General features: G+C 37.1%; 1 protein-coding gene across 11 annotated transcripts; it reads left to right on the forward strand.

Moving 5' to 3' along the window:
• The first annotated feature begins 92 nt into the window (after positions 1–92).
• On the forward strand, positions 93–16,110 carry LOC139810348 (probable Rho GTPase-activating protein CG5521). 11 transcript variants are annotated; one of them, XR_011731298.1, is made up of 30 exons: positions 93–427; positions 1,962–2,072; positions 2,301–2,318; positions 2,530–2,701; positions 2,772–3,129; positions 3,232–3,509; positions 3,579–3,873; positions 3,952–4,319; positions 4,403–4,625; positions 4,701–4,908; positions 4,986–5,117; positions 5,506–5,742; positions 6,270–6,460; positions 6,579–6,677; positions 6,741–7,025; positions 7,104–7,229; positions 7,304–7,471; positions 7,826–7,882; positions 8,204–8,314; positions 8,392–8,550; positions 8,631–8,810; positions 8,889–9,252; positions 9,361–9,509; positions 9,609–9,784; positions 9,888–10,347; positions 10,414–10,700; positions 10,773–10,909; positions 12,062–12,240; positions 12,597–12,617; positions 12,934–13,052. XR_011731298.1 is itself a non-coding variant. In XM_071773807.1 (30 exons), exons 1-30 carry the CDS (start codon positions 322–324, stop codon positions 13,092–13,094), a joined length of 5,763 nt encoding a protein of 1,920 aa, XP_071629908.1. In that variant the 5' UTR covers positions 93–321; the 3' UTR covers positions 13,095–16,110. The 11 variants fall into 11 exon arrangements, 10 of the variants coding, with proteins under 10 accessions (XP_071629908.1, XP_071629912.1, XP_071629910.1 ...); XM_071773807.1 differs by having other exon boundaries at positions 12,062–12,187; positions 12,934–16,110; XM_071773811.1 differs by having other exon boundaries at positions 12,089–12,187; positions 12,934–16,110.
• Positions 16,111–16,578: the final 468 nt, after the last annotated feature.

Here is a 16,578-nt window from a genome sequence, read left to right on the forward strand (position 1 = left end):
GGAACGTCATAATCAGACGTTTCTCTGGAAATTGGTTGACGGATGATGTCATTGCCCCGAGGGGCCGCCGGAGCGCCGGAGCGCTGGCGCTGGATGCGCGCGGCCAGTGAGGCGCTCAAGATGGCCGTCCCGTACATCTGATCGGAGGTGTGTGTGCAAAATTCAACGCCGTTCCGACGTGACGTGGGTAGGCCATGCACCCCGCGGCGCTGGCATGGTGATCGCGCGGAGGTAACCGGGGCCCGGCCAACGACGCGGACCGTCCTGGGCGTCGCCGCCGATGGTTGATTCCTGTCCCCGCGGCCGCCGGCGGCACGAATCATGTTCAGCAAGAAGCTCCATGTAGACGTCAAGAAGTCGACGCTCAAGATCCAGGATGTCAAGAAGGACAGCGCGACGCGATTCAAGCATCTCAAGATCGTGCTAGGTGAGGATAAATAATAATCGACGACGACGACCGACGACGACGTTGCGTCCGGACGACGTTGGATCCGGGCCGACGGCGGGCTGAGTCACAGTGTTTCGTGGAAGGGCGATCGCGAGAATCGCCGAGGCGGTCACCGCTGGTTAGCTATTCGCTCGCTCCCACGCGCGCTGGCCGAGATGCCTCAAATTGGAGCGACGACGTTTCCAGCGCGAGGAAATTCTAGCGTTCGTTCGTTTAAATGCCGCGGTTTCGTGCCTTGGTATCGTGCTCTTTAACGAGTCCCACTTCAGCTTTTGCTCCTCGTCTGAATGTCCAGAGAAGATACATTTATTTTCTGCATTGCTCCGTTGGAGAATAGTTCACTCTATCTGACTAGTTTGACCATCCTTAAAAATAGAAGATGACACTGAGGAACGTTGATACTATTGAATAATAGAACTCTTGAAATAACTACTGTTGAGTGAATTCGGACCAAATTCTGACTAATTCAACTGGCGGAATTGCTCTCTATAAAATTTCTAACTGTACAATTCGTATAACTTGTCCCTAATCTGATCTATTTTTTATGCATTAGCAAATGATTACTTATTCTATTTATGTTAACAAAACAACATGGATATTGCTCGACAAGTTAATCATCAATTAAATCAGTCGGAATTTGATTGAAGTAATATTAATGGCATATTTTTAACGAGAATAGACAAAAATACCATTGCAATAATTAAAACCTGTTATACTTAGATTTTAGATTTTAAAAGGCACGACTTTCATGTGCACCTCTATGAATACAAAATACATTTTATATAGTACTCAATGGATCTTAAAACCACTTAAAACCGAAGCTAATAAATATATTTTTTATTTAGATCGGTTTTGTTGAAAAATTAAAAGATTTGAGAAAGTATTATACGTTAGTTTGTTCCTTGTTTGTTTAATACGAAAAAATATCTGTTACGTCTTTTACCTGTTGCATATCCTAGTTAAAAGGGAAAAGGATTTAAATCCATACGAGATTGTGGTTTCACAGTGTCATAAGAGAGAGAGGTGGTCAATATCTAATCACCAAACCGCCTGACCACATTGACCAACGTGTGGCCTCTGTCACCAGCTAAAGTTACATTGTTGTTCCATGTGTCTTTGCACACTCACCAATAAAAATCTATAGCTTTAAATACTTTGTACGCACATAGAAAATATTACTGTTCCATTTGTCTGCTTTACTCCTGCTAGGCTAACAATAAGTAATTTTACATTATAATATGTAATTATGTTACACATTCCTTTTCTTCCCTCCTTCCTTTTCTGTTTCTTGTAATATACATATAAGGAAAAAGAAAAGGAATTCTGCTATATAAGCACAGATATCCTGAACCGGTCATGATGTAATAGAATTTCTATCACTCCTCTCTGTAAGGCATATGTGTTGCGAGAGAAATATTTCTTCCCTATTTAGTCAATTGATTATGTCTTTGAATAGCATATGTTTTTTTATAAGAAATACACGTGTTAATTCATGCATATTTTTATATTGAAGAAAACGTGGACACTGACGAGGCGAAGGGCTTTTTTGAGGGTAACTTCAGCCATGTGTACTTTATCCTGTACGATTGTTTCGTGTCCGCCGAAGCGAATCTTCGGCAGCGCGGTAAGTTGCAAACTACACCAATATTAAAGCGTAACGTACTAAATAAAGCTAACTGTCCTAATGCTGCATAACTTTGAAGATTTCTATGCTTTAATGCATAATTACATGGTATATAACTTGACAATAATATCATTGCTTTCAAAATTGTAATAAATTTTATATTAACCATAATATATTCACTCGTTATTATTTCATCATCTCTTTCATTTCTTCCCATTCTGCTGCCAGAGCTTTCCTTCCATATTGGTGAGTCACATATCATATTACTCTATAGCTTAATTATATTGCTTCGATTATCTTTTCCATTACTAAACGTTTTGTGACCGGACTACAGTTATATGAATATTTGTGTAAATACTACTTTCATGTTAAGTTCAATCACAGTATTTGCCACAAATATTCATTATGTATAATATGATGATAGAGAAAAAACTAATCTGTACGTTTTTTTTTATAGTGCACAAAGCACACAGGGAGGAGTTAGAACAAGTATTGCAGCTTCTGGAGAAAGTTTTAACTCTTCTTCCTGAGCTGCTTAACAGACGATGGCAGTGTCATAGTTTAGCACGGATTTTGCAGAAGCTCTTGCATCCTGGTAATAGTTGGAAACTTCGCAGACAAGCTATAAGGTATGTAGCAACAGCTCAGAATACGTGTTGTAGTTATTCGATGCAATGTATAACATCACTGATGTTTTAGGTATTTTATTTTATGGTATCAAGCCCTTGGCGAAAATGCTCCCGAGCATATACACCAGATGTTTGCCAGCTTGGTGCCAGGATTTCCACCGCATCAAGCGTCGCCTTATAAATGTGATCGTAAGACAGAGGGCAAGAAAGAAAAATTGGCGAAAGCAGCTAATTCTGAGGAGAAGGATAAGAGAGAATTTTTTGACACGCAACTCGGGCAAAGTACTTTTCATGACAATGGATCAAATCAATGTCCTATCAGTCAAGTTGACAACGGGCCTATCTTACCACCGCAAAGTGGAGAAAAGCCGCTCGACAATGAAACTGTTAGGTTTTTGGAAGCACTGCTTGAATTTATGGTTACTCAGGTATATATAATTTACTTCTTCACAGGCATATTTATAGATATTTATCTGATTTTAGAAACATGATAAAAATGATTTGTAATAATTTTTATTTGTGTTATCTAGGTGGTAAAAGTAGAATGGCGAGATAAATCTACGCGGCAGCATAAAACTTTCCAATTTTTATTAGAGCGTTTTAAGGTAGCGTACCTTCGTCACATCTGTCCGGAATTCAATGAAAACTTTTCGCTTTACAAACCTAATTTGGAATTACCCACAATGCGTAAACCGACGAATCAAAATCAGAATAACTATGTACTTTGTAAAGTCGCTTTAATCAAATGGGTTGCAAGCTTCACGCATGTGGCTAGAAAAGATGGACCTTTCGCACATCTTTCGCAAAGGTAATTTATTTACGATATCTGTTTGCTTCTGTCGTAATTTAAATTATGATACATCATTGAACGCTACAGCACAACACCAAATGAGGAAAATTCCGAATCAGAATTACGCCGCGTGTCGGTGTATACTCAAAATTCTGCGGATTCGAATTTACTATCACCCGAATCAGCCATGTCCCAGCAGGACAGTCAAAATCAGGAAGATAGTACTGTTTCGGCCATATTAGTCAGAGAGGTTTTCTACGGAAACAGGGATAATGTAAATTTTGTACACGAATTGTACAGACAGGCATTTCTTCTGGATTTCAACCATGCGGGAGCCATAAGAAAGGCTATTGCTGTTTATAAAGATTGGATTCAAATGAATGTGAGTCTTAAATACTAGAAAATTATATGCTATATATACAAAAGCATTTATGTAAACTGTTATACGTATATTTTACAGGAAATTCCGCCGTTCATGTTGGAACCACTGGATGGCCATAAAGATCGGGATTTAGAAGAGAGTCAGAGAAAGGAGAGTGAAATGGAAAAGAGTCCATCTGATAGTTATCGACAGACAAGATTAAGGAACGACTCTTATCTTGGCGCTATACACCGGGAAAATTTGTTTATTAGGGCAGGCCTGCAAAATGTTCTGCAAATTTTTATTACGCAAGCGTCAAACGTATTTTTCTTAGAGAATTCGGGACCGAATGCGTCTCTGACGTTACTCGAGGAACAAACGGACAGTTGTAAGAGAGTCCTAAATGTGTATCGATATGTTGTTATGCACTCCAGACTGGAACCAGCAACTTGGGAACAGTTACTTAGGTATTTATTCATGGTTTGCCATCTTTTTCCTGTACGATTAACGTTTACAATGGTTAATTTAAACTTCTTCTTGAATCCGTCAGAGTGTTACTGCAAATCACATCGCTCGTACTAAGCGAGAAAGCCTCTCGCCGCAAGCATCAGGAAAGTATCGGCGGAAAACTTGCGCCTGCCATATTCCAGACTTTAATTGTTACATGGATTAAGGCTAACTTAAACGTGGTTATTTCTACCCAATTATGGGACCAGTTTCTAGAGGTGTTAACGTCTTTAACACAATGGGAAGAATTAATTCGAGAGTGGGCGGTGAGTGTGTGACGAGTGGCTTGCTAGTTCTGACTCATCAATGGAATAAAATATTTTTTACATATGCTTATATAGAAAACTTTGGACACGCTAACGAGAGTACTGGCGAGACACGTGTATAACTTGGATTTGAATGATCTACCTTTGGACAGACTCAGCGAACAGAAATCAAAAAAGCGCCGTGGGGTCGGGAGCCGTGCGGCGTCGACCGGAAGCGTACAGCCGCCTCGGAAAGGTAGCGTTGATCAAGAGAACAACACCGCGCCGAAAGAAAGCGTCGTAGGTATGTAAAACCTACAGATCGCTATTTTCTCTTGTCGCGATACTGGTTTGACGAAGAAACTTCTCAACTTTCATTAGATCACCCACTGCGCGATATGAGGAAGGTGCGACCATTGCCCCGTAGTGCGAGCGACAACACTATATACAACGTCAAGGCTCGTGCAAAGTTGCACAGACAGCGGACACATACGATACACAGCGGTATTCCCGGTAAGTGAACAAGCGCAATTGGCCATATAGTTCTTTTTTTATTTTGTTTTCACTTGAAACTATGGCGAGATTTTTGGTAGTGCCTTTGTGTTGCTGTGTGCGCAATTTATTTATAACTGTGTCTCTTACTTCTTTTTTTTTTCGCTTTGGCGCCGACACCGGTTTAAAAATAACTTCTCTCCCATACCGTACAGACGGACAGTAGTAGTGTCATTCCCTGCCGTAGATTTGTCATATTTATAACGCAGCGCTGATCGTTGCTTATCCTAATTTTTAATCGGCATGTCGTTCACAAAATCGATTTCAACTAAACAATTTGTCATTGAACACATCTCCGCAGTGTTTGTCCTACTTCTTGATTAAGTGTAAACAATTTCCACACGTGCAGTACTACCCCTATCGATAGAACAAGATATGGCGCGGTTACTGTCAAGCGGCTCGACTTCGTCGTCAACGACCGGTCGGAAGATGCTGTTCAGCAGACGTGCCAAATCTTTGGATAGCATTGTCATAGTTGATAGCGAACCACCGTCGCCACGCTGCCCGTCGCCGACACCCAGCAGTGGTGTGGACAGCAACAAAGATAGCCCCATACAGATAGAAAATATTGACGGTAGCAGTATCGGTATGTATGGCTTGTCATTGTGTAATACACAATATCTATAACAACGTATATTTCAATGTACGAAAGTTTGTTATTACGGTGTGTGAACATTTCGATATTTCCGAAAAATTATTATATCTGTCTCGCATTAATAACCACTTTACAACATCTCATATTAGTCGAATAATGTTCTTCTATTAACAATACATCATGCTTTGATAATTGTTCGAGCATTTAAGGCAACAAAGAAGAATCCGAAAAATATTGAATCAAAGTATCTCTTTAATCTATGCTTATCGGATGGTCTTCTGCTTTTTTTGGAGTTTTATACATTTATTACTGAATTAGTCATGTGTTAAGCTTGTAACATTTTTTCTTACCGCATAATATTACAAGATACAAAGCTTAACTATATATGGCAATTTTATATAATCCATAAATAATGCGCAATGAACTATGTTCAATAATATATATTTGATTTTAAACTTGGATTTTATCTCTGAAATTAATAGACTAGCATATATTTAGCGATTGTTGTTGTTCTATAGATACAAATGACGCATCTGAGAGAAGATCAGTTATGGCGGGTGGAGGAGTCCGTGGATGGTTGCCAGATGTGGCTGTCGTTTTATGGCGACGTATGCTGTCGGCATTAGGGGACGTTAATAATATTCAAGAACCTGTTTTGCATGGCCAAGTCATGGATTACCTCGTGCAACTCACACAGACATTAATTAAGGTAAGAATTATTAACTTCAAAATTAAATAAATTAAATTAAATTAAAAATGGAACATATATGTGCACTTATATGCATGTGTCTACTTGACTCTTATGTTGTACTGTACGATTTATGTAGATACGTTTGAACCAAGGAGTGTCCGGGGATAATCAAGCAACACCTCCAGCACCAGAGCTAATTCCACCTCTGACAGTCATTGCACCTTGGTGTTTCAAGGTATATATACATATAATGCGAAAATTGTATCTTTCAAGTGCTTACCTACTGTATTCCTTACAGGCGATCCAGCTTCCTGATCAATACGAGATTGGTAAATTAGCCGCGTATCGTCTTATATGTCTCTTAACAGTTCAACCATTGGACATTAGTCTACCGAAACAGCATCTCACGCTCTTCTATCGCGCCGTTCACAATGGAATTGCTAGTAATGACAGTAAAGTACTGCATGTACTTGTGAAATACACAGGACCCAGATTATTTAGTCTGAATCTACCTGGATCGAGTCTTCTGATTTTGGACTACATACACGCTGCTAATGTGATACTTAGCAGTCAAGATGTTGAGGTATCTATTTGTCTCTGTAAATTAAATAATGTAACATTCATCTGAATGTATATAGCACTTGTATTATTTTTTTCTCAGGCACCAAGGATGGAAGCGGTTTCTATTATCGGCTCGTTGTTATCCTTACCTGTTGCAGTGACTAGGCTACCGATGTTACAACCGAACGGGCCTGATATTGCAACTATGACGTGTCCAGAAGCAAAAGTAATTTAATAAGACAATTGGTAACCCTAAATTGTTCTTTGTAATTTTGTTTATTTTGAATTTTATAATTTTAGGAGCATATTGTAACAATACTTCTACGGAGTTGTCGACGAGAACCCACGGGTATCGCGAGATGCCTGGCCCTGTCAAGTATCGCAATGTTTGCATATAAAGAACTATCCTATAAAACACAACATCCGAGAATTCCGGAAGCTGTTACAGTTCTTCTCCTTGCACTTAGAGTAAGTTGAAATTTCTATGTTAAGTTGTAAATCTCTTAGATGTCTTTGAAAGACAATTATACAAGATCACTAGAACGGCTACATGCACTGATCTTAACAGAAGCCCGTAGAGCTTTTGAACATAGAATGCATGAGAAAATTATTCTCTACGATTTGTAGTTGCTTGATAGTTTGTATTTGGAATATTGCCTTAAGTTAAACGATACATATCGCGTGAGATGCACTGCTGCTCCGTGAATGTATAGTTTCTAAGAAAGAGAATCCGTTTAACAACATGTAAACTAAGTAAAACAGGTGTGTTGCAATAGTAATAAGATGAAGGCAAATATTTCTTTCATTGAGTATCATTAACAGCGGATGCAAGGAGCAGAGCGTCGCAGAGCTGGTTTCTGTTTTCCCCTAATGGATCAGGTAGTCCTTCTTTTTTTCTGCCTTAATGTAGCTGTGTCGGCCGTTATCAATGTGACGTTCACAGTTTTGGACTGATACCTGCGTGTCTTACCAAGTCTACGATATCGTTGACTTTGCATGGCCTGCTGTATGTGCGTCCGAAATAATAAATTGTTTCAGTCTGCGATGACCTCCTTTTATCTGATATTCTATATACTTGCTAATGAGCGAATTTTGTATATGTTACTAACTCAATGTTGATAATTATTTAAATATAAAGAAATTAATCTCTACTTGTCGGAAGTTAATCAATGTTTAATGATATCAATTTTTTGTTTTCAGTCTTCGCACGCTACAGTTGCACAGGTCGCGTGTGATTCTCTGTTACTTCTCTGCGATAAGGCTGATGTGTTGCTAGAGTTGTATCCTAATGTGCCATCTAAGATAATACAGGTACAGTATGAGATTTGATTTAAGGATTGTAAGGAAAAGTATAATAATAATAATAATTTTTATCTTACGATATTCAGATCTTGTCGGATACACTTGGGCGGATGACGACGCGTGAAAGGCGCGGACCTTTAACAGTGTCGATGCTATTTTGCTTGGGCGAATGGGCCATGCACTTAGGACCAACAGTATTACTACAGGTGTTCCAAGGAAAACCTCTCCTGATGACCTTATTTACAGTTAGTACATTTTCTTATATTTTATATATGCCGTAATTTTTTTCTTGTCGGTTTCTATAGCATTTAATTTTATTATGTAGGTGTTAAACAATATAGTGCAAAATAAAGTTGGAAAGGAATTTTCGAAAACCGCTAAGAATAATCAGGACGATGATGACGATTTTGATCCTAATATTACGTTGGATAATTTAATTGACGAATCTTCCGCAAAATCGCCTCGTAAAGGAAATATTCAGTCTGTACAATTGGCAGCAAAAATGGTAAAAGCTGATTTGTTATGCGTATTTATATACGTATAAGTATGTATAATTTACATAAATATTTGATCTCAAATACAGGTATTGATGCATTTAATCAATCATCTGGGACACTTTCCGATGGGTATCGGAGCCGCGCGTCTCTCATCACTGGTCGTTGAGTTGGACGACGTTCCTGGAATCGACGGGGACGAGCTGTCCTCCGCTGTTTTTCAAGCGCCTAACATACAGCTCTTGATGCTCTCTAATTCGATCATAATGTCACTAGTGGAATTAGCGGCATTGGATGCACCCGGCGGAGGAGTCACAGCTGGTTTGACCACAGCTCCTTCTCTGGTTAGAGTTTTGTTGCGCGATCTCGCTGGAAAAGCTTCTTGGGACAGTTCGATTTTGTACAGCCAACCCTTCGTTGATGATGATCTACCGCTGCCATTTGCGAAGCCAGGTAATAAATTATGTGTGGCGTTTTTTTCCGCGCATCGCTATTCTAGCTTTTATAATTAAAAAAAAAAAGACGAATTGTGACGCTATAAATTTATGTGATTTATTTCAGTTGATTGGAGCGTGAAATTACATACGGATGATTTGAACAGCGTCATCACACCTCACAACTGTACACCCAGACATACAATACGGCATCGCGAGCCCCACATATTGCCGACTTTTGCGAATGCTGCAAGCGACATGGACAACTTGGACGATGTGAGTTAACGAAGTTAAAGTTATATTGGCATATTGTAACTTTTGATAATTTATGAAGTAGTGAATTACTAAAGAGTTGTATTGTAATTATTTTTTCAGCTTCTTCAATATATAGGACATACCAGCCCGGAGGTTTTGACCAACCCAGAAATCGCTCTCAATGCACCCGCTAATCCACCTCAGGGACATTATCTCGAAAGCGAAACTATTGCGACGATTTTAAATCAGAGAAACGCAGAGCAAGAACACATGAACAATTGGAATCAACACATCAGGTTGTGTGTCTCTCACTATCTTAATGTATTTTATTGATTTGCAGTCGATCATAATGGAACCCTGTTACGATTTTACGTTGTACTTGACACATCTTTATTTTAGTATGAACGCAACGGCAATCAGTCCACCGTCATGTCGCCCACCTCCAGCGCCATTTCATCACTGCCGTCTTCTGTTTTCGCATCTCGGTTTGTCCGGCTGGGAGCTGCGTAAGAAACTGCATTTACTGGCGAAAAATGAGAAGCTTTTACGCGAACTCCGTAACCTCGATGGCCAGCGGTCACGGGAGACACACAAAATAGCAGTGATTTACGTCAGCCAGGGCCAGGAAGACAAGAACTCCATACTTAGCAACGTCACTGCCAGTAAGGAGTACGAGAGCTTTATCGCGAGACTCGCTTGGGAAGTCGAGTTGGAATCGCACACTGGTTTTCTCGGCGGTTTGATACCTGGAAAGGCATCTGGTGTCACCGCGCCGTACTATGCTACGTCTTTCACCGAAGTTCTCTTCCACGTTGCTACAAGGATGCCGTCGGACAGCCCCGAAAGTTTACTGCAAAAGGTATTTTGGTATAGCCTTCTGCGACATGTTTCCCTCTCGAGATATTTACGTGATATCTGATTTCAGACACGTCATCTTGGCAACGATGAAATCCACATAGTCTGGTCGGAGCACTGGCGCGATTATCGCAGAGATATCATACCCACGGAGTTCTGCGACGTTCTCATAGTCATTTATCCGCTGAAAAACAAGCTGTATCGAATACAGATCTCGCGTAAATCGGAGATTCCATTTTTCGGTCCATTATATGACGAGTGTATCGTGGAGGATAAAGTATTGCCAGGTTTAGTGAGGACGACCGCGTTAGCCGCGAGTAGAGCGAAAAGGTCTACGCTTACGTTATATCAACATTAGTAAGTAGTTTGTTTATTAGGTGCAATATTATGAGATCGTCGAATCAAATGTCATTAAAATAAAAATTTCAGTTATGAGGAGAGGGCGCGATCCATCGACACCGTTATGAGAAATCACAAGGAAGCTACAACATTCGAGGAGTTTACGGCCAATGTTTACTCACCTGTGCAACCGCCAAGCCCGTTTAGCGCAGCTTCGTCTGTCTCTGGTACGTGAATTTCAATTAAGTAAAAGCATTTGTAGTGTCGTACGTGAATTTCAATTAAAGTATTCATAGTAACGTAGGGGAGACCGGGGCGGAATCGTCACTTTAATTATCTCAAAATCTGCATGTTGTGTGAACTCGCCATTAATATTGTAAACACTACTTATGGTGCCCATGTAACCAACGGAGTTTAATGAGATTATATGCCATATTGTGATTTTCATTAAGGCAAACATGTTTTCGGAGGTGAAAAGTAGAATTTTTTGCGCGTCAAAAATTTTAAATATTTTAAATATTATTTTCTCACCGAATCTCGAGATAAGTGATTCTGAAGAGTATGTATGCTGAACACGAATCCCGTGAAGTTTATTTATTTTCGTTGATTTCTAATATTTTATGAGCGATTAAACTTAAAATCTATGTCCGGGGCGAAGTCGTCATCAAGCCATATCATGTAGGCTTCGGGCGAAAATCAATATCAAAGAAGCAGCAGTGGTCGGATTCCGGCGAAGACTTGGATAATATGTGCTGCGTGTGCTCAGAGATGACAGAATAGAACTGACGAGAAACAGTGCATTTCGTGCGAGCATAGGGCACATAAGTGTGTGCACTTGTAATTTTCCGCCATCGTATTTTTAATTAATGTTTCCATTTTTCTATTAAAACATAATTAATAAAATGTATCCTATCATTTTTCGGAATTATGAATTTTTATTTAAAATTTAGTTCGAGAATGAAGTGACGACTCCGCCCCGGCAATTTTGACATTTCAATTTTTGCACCTTTTGTCGTTTTCACTCTATACCAGTTGAACAAAGCGACGTAGACCAAAAATGTCATTATAAATTTTGTAGCCAGGGGTTCACTCTTTACAATGGTATACCACATTTTACTAAAATTACTTGTTTTGTCGTTAAAAATCGACATCGAAAAAATAGTGACGACTTCGCCCCGGTCTCTCCTACATATTTTGTAATATAATATTTCATTTTATTTATATCTTTATACCTGTAGTGTGTGTAAAGATGTAAATAAAATTATACAAAAACAAACACACACGTGTCTCTTTAGAACTTCGCACATGACTATTCACTACGATACGCGATTGTTTGTAGAAGTTTATTATTATTATGATTACAAATATCGCACTGTCAGGATCTACAACAAGCGTGCAATCCACAGCGTCGTCAAACCTCGCGGCAGCGCTTATAGATTCGCACCAAGGACGCTCCGGTTTGCGTAGCAGTTCGACAGCGAGCAGTGACAACCGTGCGAATAGAGGTGACTAATTCAGTCCACTAACCCCCACCCACCTTGTAACACCACCGGACAAGGTAGTATTATTAGTTATTTATTATTTCCGTGCTGTTCTTCGAGCGTTTTATCTGACATTGTATCTTATGTCTCTATCTATATCTGTTAAGTATATATAATTACTGTTAAGTATACAGTATTATAATTGTCTAGTCAGAATTCCATGGACAGTATAATGTTTGTGGAACATTTGCAACGTATTGCAGATTGATGTACAAAAGTAAATATTTTCCAACTCTAATGTTATATACCTGTTGTGTATCTAATAACAATATAATTGCAAGATTAAATCTGCCGATTATTGTGATAAAGTCAAAAATACCAATTCTTTCTTTAACACATTTCTATGTCTTTTAATTAACTTTTTGTTTGGCAGTCTTGCAAAATATATTCAGAGGTAATCTTTCCAATCTATGAGCAAAAGATAGCATGTTTGAATATTTTTTTTTTTTTTTTACGTTTATATGTATCTCATATATTTGTTAAATATTGCTTTGCAGGAGAACATAATATATGCAATACATAAAATATTGATGTGTTTACGCCGATGCTCTCTTCTTGTTCGAACTGCACGCTTACCTTTTGTAACAATATCTCCGCCTTTCTCACATGAGCATTTATTTCCTGGCTAAAATTTTATGTTGCTTTTTGATCGATAATCTGTAAAGTTACGATTTAATTTAAAAACGAGGCGTTCCGGCATTTGTTTCCAGTTTCTGACGGAAGCAGAGTATGGTTTAGCAATGATATCCCCGAGAGTACTGCGCTTCACGGAATTTCACCAAGACCCGTAAAAAAGATGTCCTTTAAAACTGGACCAAAGCAGAGGGCTAACACGCAACCGACCCCGCCAGACAGCCCGAGATACAAATGAAAGGTTTTGTTTTACTTGTATTCAGTAAAATGCTCTGCACAACCCTCGATTGGGCTCACCGAATTGTACTTTAAAGGAACTGTTCGGGTAAAAGTTAGAGTAACGAGTAATTTATATACGATAGAGTATTCCACTGTTAGTATTTCGCGCATAGCGTGAATTAAAAATAACAACGCCTGGCAACTTGATATTTTTGCCAACCGACACACGTCATTCACAGTGGGGATTGAATATCTGATTAGCGTTTTCTGTTTTCCGTCCTTAGGTTTAATTTTTATATTGAATGTACAGATCGTTGTTTATTTGTTGCAACGTGAATATTAATTTATTGGAAAGTAAATATATGATAAATTTATTAAATTATCGAAGTATACAATTAGGTATACTTCACATAGACTTACCGATGCCGAGAGACAGCTATTTACATTGTACAGCACTTTCTTAAGATTAATTTATCCTAGTACTTCGCTAGCTAGAATAATAATTCTGGACTAAAATTTCTATCTTTAAAACATATTAAAAAGTAGCATAGAAATACTAACATTGTCAGAATGCTCTGCGGTACTGCTATATGGCCTTGTAATTATCTTATTTGTCATACGACATATATAGAATAATAGATATAACTATTTTATTATTAATTGGCAAGATGTAAATGCGTGAGGATTTATGAGTAAATGTTCCCGATAACGCTTGTCAGCTTGTACATTGAAATCATATTCCAGATATAAAGCTGATGTATATTTAATAATCGCGTTAGCTCGATTTGAAGCAAAACTACGTTTATTACGATTTAAACGAAGTGATAAATAGCCATTTTCGGAGGAAAAAAACCACTTAAGTTACACATTCCATGCGCGTGTATCATCTTGTTCTTCATTTACATTTACACATTATAATATAATTCATATAATATGCATATTTTTAATTTACATTTATATATTACAGTTCATATATGTGCATAACATACATGCATATGAATTACCGAGCCATTCCATTCGAACGTTATATTCATAAATCGACCGACACATCTACTTTTTATATGCTTTATAACATATCCCTCAATGTAGAATCTCTTTCATTTTATTCGATGTAATATGAAGAGATCGCAAACGCCGAATCATTTTATTTCTGTATTAAAGTCGAAGATGCTTGATATTTTATAATATGAGTAAATTAAATATTTCGTATAATGATGCAAAGCCGAGTAATCACCACAATTTTAGTAAAAAAAAAAAAAAATCAGACGCGGAAGAAAAAGTAAATTTGAAAGTAATTGATTCCATTTTTTATTGAAAAAAGCAATGGCTTGCTTTATACGAATCATCCTCATACAGTGATAATAATCAAAGTATTAATGTTATCTATTACTATTAACGAATGGCAGACTATAATAAAGGATTATATTATGGTATAACGATTGATGCATTATTCGAGATGAGATTTTTCTAGAGGTATACACTTCGCGATGATAAACTCTGTGTATAATTAGAATTTTTTGACTATTTTGAAGACTACCATGAAACACACATTCAAAAGTGTAGGTATTAGCAACGAAGACGTAGTTCATAATTACCGATGCGCAGATCATGGCCAAAGCAGCATTATTTTTCCACTAATTTATAATAAGATAGACCAGGGAAGCTCCGTGTATGTATTGTATATAAATTGTTAAGCATATAAAATGGTTCCGAAGTCATTTAAGATTATTCTGAATATATATCACGTTACATCGCTACGTTATTAATATGATATACTAATTGAATATATACACTATATATATAAATATATATACACACATAGTATATATATAAAGTTCATTTATTATATTATTATACGCAAAAATGCTTTTACTGATTGTATTTAAGTGTACTTAATTAAACATTTTCATTAATATCACTACCACTATCATGCTGTTATTTAACTTTTTGAAAGAAAAATCTTTCTTAATATCAAAATTTCACTAAAACATCTTATGTTGCGTTTAATTGGCAGAGCGACAGATTAACGAATGCGTAAGGATAATAAGAAAATGTTGAAACAACTTCTTTGCCAAGGAAAGAATGAGATGTGAAATAAGTTTTTCTTTTTTTTTTATTTTAAAGGGGAAGTATTCGATACGATAAGATAAGCCTAAAAAAAATCAGAATGCCTGAACCCCTTAATCACATTGAGCTGTTTTTGTACAAGGATAAAGTCGTACGTATACCTATCTATCTTTGTGCATATGTTTGCATATATTAATATGTAAACTTACGCGGAATAACGTATAGTGGGTCTTATAGCATTTCTTCAGATTTACAAAGGAATCAATTATTTCCAAGAGTTAAGAGAAAATAAGACATATATATATTTTTTTCTCTTAACTCTTGGAAATAAATATATAATATCTTACAACGCAGCGATTCTATATTAATATAAAACGAAAGAGAGAAAAAGAGAATCGATATATATATATATATATATATATATATATATATATATATATATATATATATATACATACTAATATATATTTATTGTTTTCTACAGAAAGCTGCAAAGCTAAATGTATATTTATCCGATTATCTTTCTATGTAATTAACCTCTTATTGTATAATAACTCCAACTTGGTTCGTTAAAGAGAAATTATGTATTTTATATTGATTATTATTTCGGTACTTCTCGTATATGAAAGATCAATGTGAAAGATGTGAAATCCGCGAAATTTTAATTCTGTACGTTAAGTTATGTACGGCGTTAGTATTACGGAATTTTCAACACAAAATGTCAATGATTTTCACAAGTTCCACCATTCTCCCATCGACTCTTCAAACTTTAACAATTTTATGCCGTACAGCAATCGGCAGTCATTGTTTCGATATCTGTACAGCGTTCAAAGGTGTTCAAGAGATGTTATTCTTCTGCCACACAGAAATTTGTTGTCCAAAGATATCTCTGCTATTATATTAATTGTACACATCTCCGTAAAATGGAATGTACATTTTACTGCACAATAAAATTGTGATGAATTGCAGCGGGAGTAATCTTCATTTTTCCATTCTTGCCGTTGTTTCTAATATCAGAATAGTGAAAAATTTAATAACCCCTGGTAAAAAAATTTCTCTGAAATTTTCTAAGAATTTTTCATATCTTAGATTTATGAAAAATTCTGAAAAAAATATGTCAAGCTTCTCTCTCAGATACGTTCAGAAATAACTGGATGAGGATTTTGGTATTTGTATTATATGAAAATTTCCGATAAGTCGCGCGGATTTTCTCACATTTATTCAGATTTCTACAAAGATATGTATTGACGGGAAAAATCTGAAATAGTTCATTATTATTTTATCTGAGTTTTATTTTTTCTGAAAAATGTTCCAATTCGTATAAAAAATTCTGAGACATTTTTCCATCAGGGCCCAACCAACAAATTGATAAATTATATTCATATTGTATCATCGAGCTTAAAGTCGGTACACCACAAACATTTGAGCACGAATAA

The sequence above is a fragment of the Temnothorax longispinosus genome, chromosome 3 (assembly GCF_030848805.1).
Source record: "Temnothorax longispinosus isolate EJ_2023e chromosome 3, Tlon_JGU_v1, whole genome shotgun sequence".
NCBI classification, from domain to species: Eukaryota; Metazoa; Arthropoda; class Insecta; order Hymenoptera; family Formicidae; genus Temnothorax; species Temnothorax longispinosus.

What these genes read in the sequence shown, in the direction of transcription:
- LOC139810348 (XM_071773807.1), top strand. Translation starts at nt 322, where the DNA reads ATGTTCAGCAAGAAGCTCCATGTAGACGTCAAGAAGTCGACGCTCAAG. An exon ending in TTCGCACATCTTTCGCAAAG is followed by an intron (nt 3,510 to 3,578) that starts GTAATTTATTTA and finishes TGAACGCTACAG; the next exon opens with CACAACACCAAATGAGGAAA. An exon ending in CCGAAAGTTTACTGCAAAAG is followed by an intron (nt 10,348 to 10,413) that starts GTATTTTGGTAT and finishes ATCTGATTTCAG; the next exon opens with ACACGTCATCTTGGCAACGA.